The sequence below is a fragment of the Triticum aestivum genome, chromosome 7D (genome assembly GCF_018294505.1).
Source record: "Triticum aestivum cultivar Chinese Spring chromosome 7D, IWGSC CS RefSeq v2.1, whole genome shotgun sequence".
NCBI classification, from domain to species: domain Eukaryota; kingdom Viridiplantae; phylum Streptophyta; class Magnoliopsida; order Poales; family Poaceae; genus Triticum; species Triticum aestivum.
Genome location: NC_057814.1, coordinates 533,408,781 through 533,421,842, shown reverse-complemented (window position 1 = coordinate 533,421,842; position 13,062 = coordinate 533,408,781). Strand labels below are relative to the sequence as shown.

At 45.4% G+C, this 13,062-nt stretch overlaps 1 protein-coding gene and 1 pseudogene across 1 annotated transcript; both read left to right on the top strand.

Moving 5' to 3' along the window:
* LOC123165038 (probable E3 ubiquitin-protein ligase BAH1-like 1) lies at positions 1-4,756 on the top strand. The gene is made up of 6 exons (XM_044582665.1): positions 1-177; positions 2,968-3,204; positions 3,850-4,098; positions 4,242-4,379; positions 4,459-4,517; positions 4,651-4,756. The coding sequence occupies exons 1-6, from the start codon at positions 1-3 to the stop codon at positions 4,754-4,756; spliced, it is 966 nt and encodes a 321-aa protein (XP_044438600.1).
* A 4,962-nt stretch (positions 4,757-9,718) lies between these two features.
* LOC123167941 (basic leucine zipper 19-like) lies at positions 9,719-12,763 on the top strand (annotated as a pseudogene).
* The last annotated feature ends 299 nt before the right edge of the window (positions 12,764-13,062 follow it).

Here is a 13,062-nt window from a genome sequence, read left to right as displayed (position 1 = left end):
ATGAAGTTCGCCAAGGAGTACAAGAGATATATGCAGGGGATGAAGGAGGAACTGCCCACTTTGGGGCTGAAGCGTCTGAAACAAATGATTAAGAAATGCAACGCTATTCCCTATTGCCCTCAGCTCCCCGGCGACGACACCACCATGGTCGTCACGGGGCATAGCCAGTGCACCGGGGCCGGCGGTATTTACTTTGTGCTTGTTATTCTCAATCTGTTCTCTATTGTTCTCCAGAAGGCTAGCTGTTCTTTGTAGAAAGATGGAAACCCCAGCCTCTCTGACCGACTAATGCACTTTATTCTTACAAAGTATATCAGTAGAAAGTGTTTGAAAAGCAAAGTCTCAAAAATAGTTTGAGCGAACACAATATGGATCGCAAGATACACTTGTGTAGCATCACTGGTAGAAAACATGGCTTTCGTTCGGGCCAGATAAGCCCATTAGTCCCGGTTCTTATACGAACCGGGACTAATGTGAGCATTGGTCCCGGTTCGTGCGGCTAAAAGCATTAGTCCCGGTTCAGATGAGCCCTTTAGTCCCGGTTTGAGACACGAACCGGGACCTTTAGTCCCGGTTCGTGTCTCAAACCGGGACTAAAGGTCTCCTGGTTCGTGTCTCAAACCGGGACTAAAGATTAGACCTTTAGTCCCGGTTTGAGACACGAACCGGGACTAAAGGTGCAATGCCCTTTAGTCCCGGTTCGTGTTTCAAACCGGGACTAAAGGTCCCATTTTCAAACTCTACCCCCCCGGATCGCCTTTCCAGTTTTGTAAAAAGCAAAAGAAAATGATAAAAACTTCTTTTGCATACGATGTCAGAAAAAAATGTATAATATATCAAAATGTTCAGCATGAAAATCCGCATCCGATTTTGACAGCCTACGGCCTGTTTGCAAATTTTTAGAATCCTCAAATTCCAAAAGGAAAAAAAGATATGCTCAAATTTCAGTTTTTTTGAATTTTGGTTAAATCTGGTCAAACTACTTATTCAAGAAGTATTAGTGTTACTACATAATTATTCAAGAATATTATTGTTACCAAATAATTATATTATTTTTTTAATTTTGGTCAATCTGGTCAAACTATGGTCAAAATGTGGTCAAATTGTGGTCAAACTATGGTCAAACTACTTACTCAAGAAATATTAGTGTTACTAAATAATTATTGTTTTTTAGAATAATAGTTTCAAACTCAAACAGTGAAACGTGTGACTTCATGCTCAAGCTAAACTCCTGATGGTTAATAGGATTGACATCTTACTATTGTCAGGAAAACAACAAGTGCAGACTTGGAAATCAGAGAGAATAGAACCCGGAAGTTAAGCGTGCTCAGGCTGGAGTACTGAGAGGATGGGTGACCGGCCGGGAAGTTAGTGAATTTGGAATGATGAGAGGTGATTAGAGATTAGAGGTTAAATAGAGCAGTGATGAGGGGTGATTAGAGATTAAATTGAAATAATTCAAAATTTTAAAAATCGGAAAAAAATTCAAAAAAGAAATCTCCTTAGGGGGGGGGGGGGCTTTAGTAACGACCCTTTAGTCCCGGTTCTCGACTAATGGCCCTTTTTCTACTAGTGCATGCATCCTATTGCTAGAGACCACCATCTATGTCGGTTGAACATAGTTTGTTCTACCATCTTCAAATACGTCCACCTAAAATACATAATTAACATCCTACACCTTTGCATATGGTTCCAGTGGGTAGCCATATGAATAAATTGCAAAAAATAGAAAGGCTCTTTTTTTAAACTCAAGATCATTACAAGAATTTCAAATAGCACAACATAGAGCATACACCCCACCCGAATTTTTGCCTTAGGCTGTCCACTTATCTTGGATAACTAATTTTAAGATGCTTTGAGAAACAAGTAGGCGCAGGTCAATTGAAAGCCCGTGCACAATCTCCACATGAGTCATCTCTCCCTCATGGCAATAACATCACTTCTGGTTTCCGTTATAGTTGTCGATCCCTAACAAGGTTATCTTTCGTTAAGCTTATCCCTAAATACCAAGTAAATTAGTGACCCCTCTGTGTCGTTTGTGAAATCAATAATTAATGCCCAACACATGGTGCTACTAAGTTATGGCAACATGATTGAAAAAAATAAGATAGTTTTCCTCTAGCCCTAAGGGAGTATCTTGTGAAAACATGCATTATTCCATTTTGGGCGATATCATTTAACTTTGCACCTCCTACATATGTGGTGATATTATGGGATAAAGGTAGACGATGTAGGATCCTCCTTGATTCATCGAAAATGTGAAGGAAATAATAAGAATGAGGAATTATTCTCTTGGTGCCATTATCCATCAAAATTGGGTTCATCGTAATTAATGCTACAAAGAAGAAACAAGAACAATTTTATTTTGATCTCCGATTCAAAGAGAAATGCCATATTTGTGCAATCCACTTAAACCTCTTTACAGATCTTTTGTCTGCAGAGAATAAGATGAAGGTGTTTATTGCCAAAATAAAATTATATGTTTCTTATTCTTTCCCCCCAAAAGAGGGTAAATTCCCAACCTCTATGTCGGCTATACATACATCCATTTTATTGCAAAGTATTAAGGTATTATACAGGTAGTAGCAAAAAATGGAAGTACATGGGAACCACACAGCTCGACGGGACTACAACAACCACAATAGAGATTACATGCTACCCATAGTAGAGATGACACACTACACCTCATGTCTCACAACTTTACTTTGTATGTTCTTTGCATTTAATGTGAACACCTTTGTTATGACTCCTTTGTATTTGTTTTCCATTTTCATGAATCAAACACCTAAGTCTACACAGTTCATGCATTCTTCATATGAATCAAACACCTTATTCTTGCACATGCATTTTTACTTGTTTTCCAATCTATATGTTCCTGAATACTTAAAGTGTTATTAGTGAAGGTATAGGCTAATGGCCCATGATCAATATTTGACACTAGCTGTTGCATCTGCAGTACGTGATGAGAGTTTCTTTCCATCCCTTTCCAATGAGCTGTCAGCAATCGTTCGCTGCTTCAATGAAAGGGTCGAAAAGTTACTTAAATTGCATGTAGCATCCACGGGATTGAGGAAGTACTTCATGTGGTTCACAAACAGGTCTCTAAGGACTGATGAGGCACTAGTACGGCAAGGAAAAGACCTAGTTACCTATGCTATTGTAAATGCTGTAGCCATGAGGAAAATCACAAAGAAGTATGACAAGGCATGGCCCCTAACTCAATAATTCAGTTTTCCTTCGTTAAATATATATGTTTTCTAAAGCAAAGCGAGCAGTTTTAAGATGGTCTCTCTTACCTCATCTTTTCACACGGGAGGTAAGAGTGTATAATAGATCTGAGGCGTTGATTTCATTAGGTAGTGGTCTGAGTAACTCCTACTTTCTTACATCCCATGTGAAAAGAGGAGAGGGACATGTTAAAATTACTCAGTTTTGTCGATGAAGAAAAATTGATAGATGGATGACTAATAAGTCGTAATACTTGGTTGTGAACACTCTATTTATCTATCCGAAGGTGCCAAATGGCCCAAGGCCCCCAGGGCCTAGACCCAGGTCATGGCCCTAGAGTCCTTCATTGACCGTAGCACTTCTGCTACTGTTCAACATTGTTCATCATGTTTGGCCCGGGCGGGATCCAATCTAGCTGCGCCCCTGTATGTCTCTTTATTTGAAGATGCACACTATACATTATTAGTCTCATCAATATTGTTGGTGTGAAATGGTGATCATTGTGGCAACATTCCATCTACTGCTCCCTGCTTTGATAATTAGATAGTCACAAGCAACTACATAATGATAAATCATTTTCTTATAACCATAATGATAACATCTAGCACAACAAACTTGCAGAAATGTTGCTCAAAACAAGGGCAGTCTTTCAGAACTGAAGCGCGGAGGCTGCACATCGAGATACTTGAATCCCCGTGGCTGCACGAGCTCATGGCTTTGTACATCAACTTGAGGTGGAACAAAACCGTTTCAATGGACCTCTTAGTGGACCTCTCCCTCACATTCGGCGATGAGGATAAGCCGACACTCTCTTGTAACCTCTTGGATTCCATGCGGGTCGACATCGACTTAACCTGTTCAATCTGCTTGGTAAGTCATGGAAATAAATCCTCTCACATGCTAGCTTTTACTTGGCGGCCGATACGTGACCCATGTGTCAACAACTAATTTAGAGGGTAGTACTGTAGAGGAGAGTACTTGAGCTATACAGTGTTCGATGTTTGGTTTTGCAGGACACAGTGTTCGATGCAGTCTCTCTTTCATGTGGCCACATCTTCTGCTACCCGTGTTGCAGCGCTGCAGCCTCTGTGACAGTTGTTGATGGACTCGAGTCTGCAGATCCTGGATCAAAATGCCCGATTTGTCGCCGGGTAAATCTATCAAATTTTTGCTCAATATTTTCTACCAAGGTCACCTGATCAGAAACGCATCTCTTTCGCTTTGCTTTAGGCCGGTGTCTTTCCTAACGCTGTGCGGCTGAATCAGCTCAACATTCTGCTTAGAAACAGGTAATAATAAAGGGGGTAATAGTTCTCTCTCTCTCTCTCTCTCTCCCACACAAACGTGTGCACTATTTTTTACGTAGAAACCCTTCCTTAAGTTGACATTGCTGATCAGTGAAATATTTCTGCCTTCCTACAGTTACCCGGAGTACTGGGAGAAGAGGATGCAAACCGAGCGTGTTGAGCGTGTTCGCTTGGCCAAGGAGCATTGGGAAAGACAATGCAGAGCGTTCACGAGCATATGATTGTATGAGACAACTCGGGCATCCTGGCTTCTGTCTGTTACTTTTCTCAGTTAGGTCGCCTATATGATAAAGTTTATTCAGGGATGCCTTCCTCGCGTGGTGTCAAATTTAGCAGTACTAAGACTTCGTTTGGCATTCAAGTGGATTGTAAATAAAAATCTTGTTATATATCAAACTGTTTTTGGATAATTGAATGCTTTGGCCGATTATCAATCCGGCGTCCTTTGAAGATTAGGATCTTCCTATGACAATGGATCCGCGGGCGCATCCCCTCTGGGGTCGAGGTTCTTAAGCGCAACGGCCTCAGCGATGGTAATTGCCCCCCGTGCCATACGACGGAGGACTCCAACCACATATTCTTTACATGTGCGACGACCCAATTTTTTTGGTGTTGCTTCCGTAAAGTAGCTGGTGGCGGATGGTGCCACACCGACTTCACCAAACTCTTCTCGGAACTGCAAGCCTCTACGGTCGGACACCGCCACATTAGGTGGCTGGGTATCGGAGTCCTCATTTGGACACTCTTAATGATTTTGTATTAAACTTGTGATTGAGCGCGCTTACCTGCAGCTGTGGAGGCCGCTTAGTCGAGGACCGGAGCGGAGCACCATCGACCTCATCACTACGGGTCTCCGCTCCCTGGCGTCTCCCCTATTGCAATTTGCTACAACCAGCATCACATCCTGCTACAGCCCAGCCGCGCTCCCCCGCAGCACCGCCATTGAATGCGCTCCGTCCATCCATCTAGCTCCACGCCGACGAGAAAACCTCCACCCCTGGAAGCTGCAACCAGCTAAGCCATAAGCTGCAACCGTCATCGAATTTTGCTACTACCGGTGACGGATTTGCTACATCCATCAAGGCGGAGCTGCGCCCTACTACGGCGGTGGCTTTTTTTGTTGGAACCGTCCTCAGATTTAGCTACTACCGGCGAGGGATTTTGCTACATCCATCATGGCGGAACCGCGACCCGCGACGGCGGCGACGACCAATTGCTGCAACCGTCGTTCTTTTCTGCTACTACTGGCGATCTTTTCTGCTACATCCATGAACGGCGTTGACATTCTCAGCGGAGTCCATGTATAGAGCGTTAATTCTGTCTGATGTGCCAGTTGATAATAATAAAAAGATTTGAAAGATGAAGATACCTCTTAAAATAAAATCTTTGCATGGTATCTTCGTTGCGGAGTCATTCTTACTAAAAATAACCTTATTAAGAGGAACTAGCATGGAAGCCCGCAATGTGTCTTTCGTCACCATGATGAGACAATAAAACATTTACTCTTGCAATGCAAATTGGCTCATTCTATATGGTCAGTCATCTAAATAGTTGCTCGCTTGTATCCTCCTTGTAGTATTGCTAATGTATTTGGCAACTGGTTACATGGGATTGACCATAGGTTTAGAATTCTTCTCAAGGTGGGAGAACTTACTATTATTTGGTTGCTTTGGCTATGTAGAAATTATACTGGTTTTAATGATAAAAGTACTTCTCTGATGCAGGTTATCTACAGATGTACCGGGACTCTCTGTTTATGGTCATCTTTACAACGTGTGGAGAATCGAGACATGTTTACGGAGGTGTGTACATGATTAGAGGGTACGACGAGGGATACTTTTACCCAACATGGCTGGCAGCTTGATCTTAGGATTGCCCCCCCCCCCAGCCCCGCTTTAGGCGTTATACTGACTCTACATGTCTCTTTGTATTTCGCCTTTCTTATTTTCCGTTTCTACGAGACACCTTGTTTGACTGTGTGCATCTTAATTATGCAGAGGACAGGTGTAATGTTTAAATCATTTAAGTAATAAAGCGCCCTTTCTCTAAAAATGAACGGCGTCGACTCTTGGCCGTCGCTCATGCAACCCCGTGCAGCGAGCTTCGACGGTCCATCGGGGTGCTATGGCGAGCTGCCACCATCGCCACTGGAGCTGCCACCACGGGTGCACACGGTTACATGCGTGGAGCCACGAGAAACGTAGGCAGCAACCAGCGGCAACGGCGGCGACTGATGATGAGGGTGGCCGTGCTTCAAGTTGGTCGCGCTCGCTTGCCCAATGGGATGGCTTTATGTGTCTGGATCTACCAGTGCACAGTGATTGGCTGAAAGTTTGGCCGGTGCATCAGAGCCTATGGTGCCCATTATTAGGGCATCTTCAACGCCGACCCGTAAATCTCCCGCAACCGTCCTGACCGGGCTATCCGGACCGTGGAAGCCATGCAACGCTGACCTGTATCGGTGCGCGGAGCGGCCCAGACGCAGATTTTTTTCGCAAACCGGAGACAAACATGGGGGGGGGGGGGTTGCGGGAGTCCGGACACGTGAAATGTCTCTCTCCGCCCCCTGGCCTACCCAAAAGGAGGGCCGAGCCTGCGCTTTTGTAGCATCCTGCACTGTTTCCGCGCCAAACTCCCCCACTGTTTCTGCGCAAAACTCCTCCACTCTTTTTTTCCACTCCCTATATTGCTCTCCGCCCAAGTCCCGCTCTTTTCTCCCACCCTCTCCTTTCCTCCGCCGACGACGCATGGAACCGCTGGAGAACCTACCGGAGATGGGGGCGCCAAAGGTGCCGGAGGATTCAAGATTCACGCTCGCCCGGAACATCAGCTCGGAGACGTGGCAGAGTCGCCGCATCAAAGAGAAGGCCACAAACGAGGAGAAGATGAGGAAGCATCTGGCCGCCGGTGGGATTGGTGGTGGCGATGGTCTTGGCGGACGGCGAGGCCGTGGCAGACGCAGCCTTACAAGCCTCTGTACTACTACGCTGCCAAGCAGCTCACAAACCCTATCGGTACGGTTCCTTACATCGTTGATGTTAACGTGGTGCCACTCTTGTCTGAGTTTTCTTCGTCATCGCTTGTTCGAGTGAGGACGGCAGGAAAAGAGCAGATGGGTGCCCGCGTGTTGTTTGCTGCAATGCGAAGAGCGGGGGAACCGGTGTATGACGCGGAAAGGGAGATGCTCAATATCATCCACGACGGGGGCGAGGGAGGAGGAGGGGCTACGAGGACGGGCTAGTGGAAGACTCGAATCCCACCAAGTCCGGCAAGTACCAGCAGCAGCAGTCCTACACCCAGAAGGCCACGCAGCAGTCCTACACCCAGAACGGCGATGGCACACAGCAACAGCAACACTGGGCCGGCGGAGAGCAGCATCTGGAGGGGGAGGAGGAGGAGGACGGCGACGACGATGATCCGAAAGATACAATCGGCGATCCGAAGAAGAAGGGTAGAAGAGAAAGCTTCAAGATGCGGGAGGACGAGCTGTTGTGCGACGCATCATTGGCAACTAGCCTCAATCCTGTCCATGGCGGAGCAAAAGGGCACAACCTTTTGGAGGAAAATTCCAAAAGGTTCCACGAGCACAAGCATTTCGTGCCCTACATCGACGCATTGGTCTGCAACCGTGAGTGGAAATCCCTCAATCATTGATGGTACACCATCCAAGAGGCCGTCTCCAAGTATTGCGGGCACTTGAAGCATCTCATCGCATGGTGTCCTAGCGTGCATCGCCGAGCAAGTAAGTTGAGCAGTAGCCGGATATGCTCTGATTTAGTTAATCAGTAGCCGGATATGCTCTATTTTTTATCAGTAGCCGGATATGCTCTTTTTTTGTTGATCAGTAGCCAGATATGTATTGTTTTGTTGCTCATTAGACAGAATTGCATTGTTTCACTTTTGTAGCCTACTCGTGCTTGTGTGGTGTATAAGAAGTTGGAGAAGAAGTCGTTCACCATCATGCATTGTTGGTTGAAATTGAATGGGCATCCGAAGTGGAACCTTTTCATTGCCAAGACGGGAGCCCAAGCCAACGAGGATGAAACCGATGACCCTACCGACCCAGCCCAAGAACCGCCGAAAAAGGTTAGAAGAAATCTGCTGGGAAAGAAGTGGGAGGAGGAGAGGGCGAAGCGAGAAGGTGCGGCGGCCAAGCTGACGGAGAGGTTCGAGGAAATCTTGGCGAAGAAGGAAGAGGCATGCTTGAGGCGCTCGGACATCAAGGAGGAGCGGAAGGCGGAGAGGTTCAAGCAGTTGATGGATGCGACGGAGAAGAAGATCAAGCTCGAAGAGAGGAGGACCATGATCAAGGAGGGGAAGGCGGTGCTTGAGGAGAAGAAGGCGGCGCTCGAGGAGAAGAAGACCACGCTCGAGGGAAATAGGGTGAAGATCGCCGCCAATACGGAGGACACCAAGATGTTGACCTTGAATATCGAGTCTTTGGATGCTGATGCTAAAATTATCGTGCAATCCGTCCGGTATCACACGCTGGAGCGGCAGAAAGATCAGTTGGCGGCGGTGCAAGATGAGGACACGGTGGAGGCGGAGGTGGACGCGGACACGGAGGCTGCCTACGCCGCGACGAGGGCACCTCCTTAATCGGGAAGCATCTTGCTAGGATGGCTGATCCGGCAGGGCAGAAATGCACGGACTGCCGAACTGATATTCTTTTGGATTCCGGCATGTAAAAACTACGCATATTTGTCTCATTTTGGTTATGATCGGGGATGTGATCCGGCGGGGATGTGAGCTGGCGCGTTATGTGGATCAACATAGATTTAAATTTAAATTTGTTGACGGACAGTACGCGGCTAGCGTTGGATGACTGCCTCTCATATCCATGTCCGCCTCCCACCTCCATGTCCGCAGACTGACCCCCTGTCCGCGGACGGATGCGGGAGGTTTTTTGGCGGGTTGGGTTACCGTTATAGATGCCCTTATTCAATATGATGTCGTTTTTGTTCCCACGGAATATATTCACCATTTTATATTACTCTACTTGATTGACACTTGACCCGTGGGGTAGTAGAGCCGCACACGCGTCCATCAGTCCGTCTTGAAAGTATCTCCGCCGCGCGCGGCGCACATCAACCTACCGGCCGGGCAAACTGGTTTGCTTGTCTTCACGTTATTACGGACCCCTCTCCCCCTATCCATCGATGACGACATCGAAGGAAAAGCATTCCACCCGAGAAAGGAAACCAAGTCAATGCGAACAAGAGAAGGAACAACACACAAAAACGTTGCTGGTTATTCCCCACCCTTCTCCGCCCACCAATCATCCTCCTCCACCACAACTCCGGATTGCCGTGGCCATCCAGGACCAGGACGCGACTCCTCTCGTCTGCGGGTAAGCTCAACTCAAGCTTGTTCTTCGTTTTCCTCTTGCTTGTCACCACAAGAACGATCGTGGTTGGCCTGCACCAATCATCATCCCTTCCCAATGCCGTCAATTGCATTCGATTACCGAATGAATAAAAATAAGTAGCAAGAGCATCTCATACATGCCGTGTTCATGTTATCAGGTTTGTTCTTGCGGACCATGGACGACGCGGACATAGATTTCACCAATCCAGAGACGTACCCGCGCCCGGCCATGGACAGCTACTTCGACGACGTCCTGAAAGACACGCAGCACGCCTGCTGCAACCCGCATGTCGAGGACCTTGCCCACCACGCGCACACCTGCGTCCATGTCCACACTAAGATCCACCCGGCAGAGTCCGACGATGTCGCGGAGACATCCGAGTCGCCGCAACAGAATAGCGGGGCCAAGAAGCGCCCTTCTGGTAATCGAGCAGCTGTGAGGAGGTACCGTGACAAGAGGAAGGCCCGCACAGCGTTGCTGGAGGAAGAGGTGGCTCGCCTCAAGGCCTTAAACAGGCAGCTCGTGAGGAAGATTCAGAGTCACTCGGCGCTTCAGGCTGAGGCCTCCAGGCTCCGCTACCTGCTTGTCGACATTAGAGGGAGGATCGAAGGAGAGCTCGGAGTTTTCCCTTGCCAGCGGCCTATGAGAAACAACGATTCGGCTGACCAGGGAAGTTTCCTTGGTGGTGGTGCCCAGCAGGTCAGGCTCAGATGCAACGAGCCGCTCTACCGCAGTTATGCAGGCCACGACAATGGATGACGATGGTGTTATGAGTGGCGAGCTGTTGGGTCAAGCTGCCGGTGACATTGCAAATAACCAGTGGCTCCCAGGTTTGCCCGATGATGTAAAGAGGTGAAGGCAGGTTAGTTATACTTATCTTGTGTGTTCAGTAGACAAAAAATTTCTTGTACAAATGGCAAAGCGCCTGCCTTGTCCTAAAAAATAAAGAGCTCTTTTTTTCTTGATATGAGAAGAGCTTTTCTTATAGCAACATCAATTTGGGGCAACTGCTAGTTACTTTTGCCTTTCAATAAGCTGCTCATAGCATTACTGAACCTTTTCCAGAAACTGATCATCAGTGTGGTAGTATTAATTCAGTTTGTCACTAGACACCACTGAAAAATAAAGCGCACGATAGCGCCGCTAATAGCATTACTATAACATGTAGATAATTGTGTCGATAAAAAAACCAGTTTACAATGTATCACTAATAGCACACTATAGTGCGCTATACCTTGCTAATAGCGTAATTTAAGGGGCGGTGCTATTTTGTATAATTCGCTATTCTTTTCCTTAATAGGCACTCTATTCATTCATTTCCTGCCCATGAACTTCATAATGCACCAGCCTTGCCATATTTTTTATTGTACTTTAGGTTGTTTTATAATGGGCCGTTATGAACGGCTTTCATTAGTATGCGGATCTGATTCTCAAGTTGGGAATAGTATGCCATTGGTAATAACTAATGACGGCATATAGTGGACAAGTGTCTCCTTGATTCTTTCTTGTACAGATGACCTTTGTCCATCTCTAGTCTTCAAGCCGAAAAAAATAAGATAACATCTCAGGTATAGGAAGATGATTTGTAGCACCTGGGTGCTCCACCCCCTAAATGAACATTAAATTCAAAAACAATACTGAGAAATTTGAAATAAAACTGAAATTTAGGGATATCAAACTTGGGTGTCTGATCTATTTCCGTGTGAAATTACATGAAAAAATATCAGGAAACGTATCCGTGGCGAAAAGGATAAAAAATTCCTATGTATAGAAAAAACTGTTTGGACGGATTTTAGTTCGGACAGTATTTCTTCACCATAGATACGTTTTCTGGTATTTCACGAAACTTCACACAGAAGTAGATTGGAAATCCAGGTTTGATATCCTCAAATTTCAGTATTTTTGGGTATTTTTTACAGTTAATAATCGTATAGGGATGTGAAGCACCCATGAGCTCCTGTGTATTTTCCCTCGGGTATAATGCTAGTATAATGCAATATATGCCGTGCAGATAGTCATAAGCTATATCCAGTACTTGCGAGTTGCAATGTACTCCCTCTGTAAACAAATGAAAAACATTTTAGGTCACTCAAGTAGTGACCTAAAACATCTTATATTTGTTTACGGAGGGAGTACCTATAACTAGTTTTGTTCATCTAGCTAAGTTACGACGCACAAACCATTTCTTATGAAGAGATTATTTTGATCATTATCATTTCTGTATCTAAAATGTGTGTGCGAATAATTGCTTCAGGACTCGAGCAATACTCATGCTACTTTTCCTCTAAAAATTACTCATGCTACTGCTTTCATTTTTCATCATATTTTCTGTCTCTACAAGTGTTTGTGCGGATGCATTGTTCGGGACTCGAGTAACACACTTGGTGCTGATTTTCTCTTTCAAGACATGCCGAACAGCTTATCTTCTCTTTGCTGGGGACTATTGGTTTCTGTGTACAAGGAAGACTACGTTTGTTGCTTATATCGGCCGGGTTGTGTTTGGTTCAAACTGCGGTATTGCCGATGATGCCTGAGGCGCTGCAAGTTGGATAGCTCTGACGCTACCAGGAGTGGGCATGTCCGTTCACGTTGCATTGTTCTGTTTTCGGTTATGCTCATGGAGTTTTGACAGCCTTGCTTCTGGTCCTAGATGCCTCCTTGCAATGTGTAGATACATACCGCATTCCAAGTTATTGTGAATAATAGAGATTTCTGCATCCATGGGTTGTGCTAGTTTACATTTTTTTTACTCCTCTATTTTTGAGATGTTACTGAATAGCTAAAAATCACAGTGTCTGACCCCTCTATGTTTGTGAATAATAAAGATCACAATACAGAAATAGAAGAGCTTATTTTTTAACCCTCTATGTTTGCGAATAATAAAGACGTTGCTGGTTTATACAATTGTTCTACAGTAATTTTCTACTCCCTCCGTTCATTACTATAAGATATAACTTTTTTGGATTCAGATGTATATAACGCATTTTAATGTTCACTCATTTCAGTCCGTATGTAATTCATATTGAAATATGCAAACCACCTTACATTTGCGAGTGGAGAAATATTAAATATGAACAGTATATACATAGAGCAGCAGAATATTACATCAACCAATGCCTTTTCTAGGCCACACAGAGAAAGATGGAAATCAGACTTCCA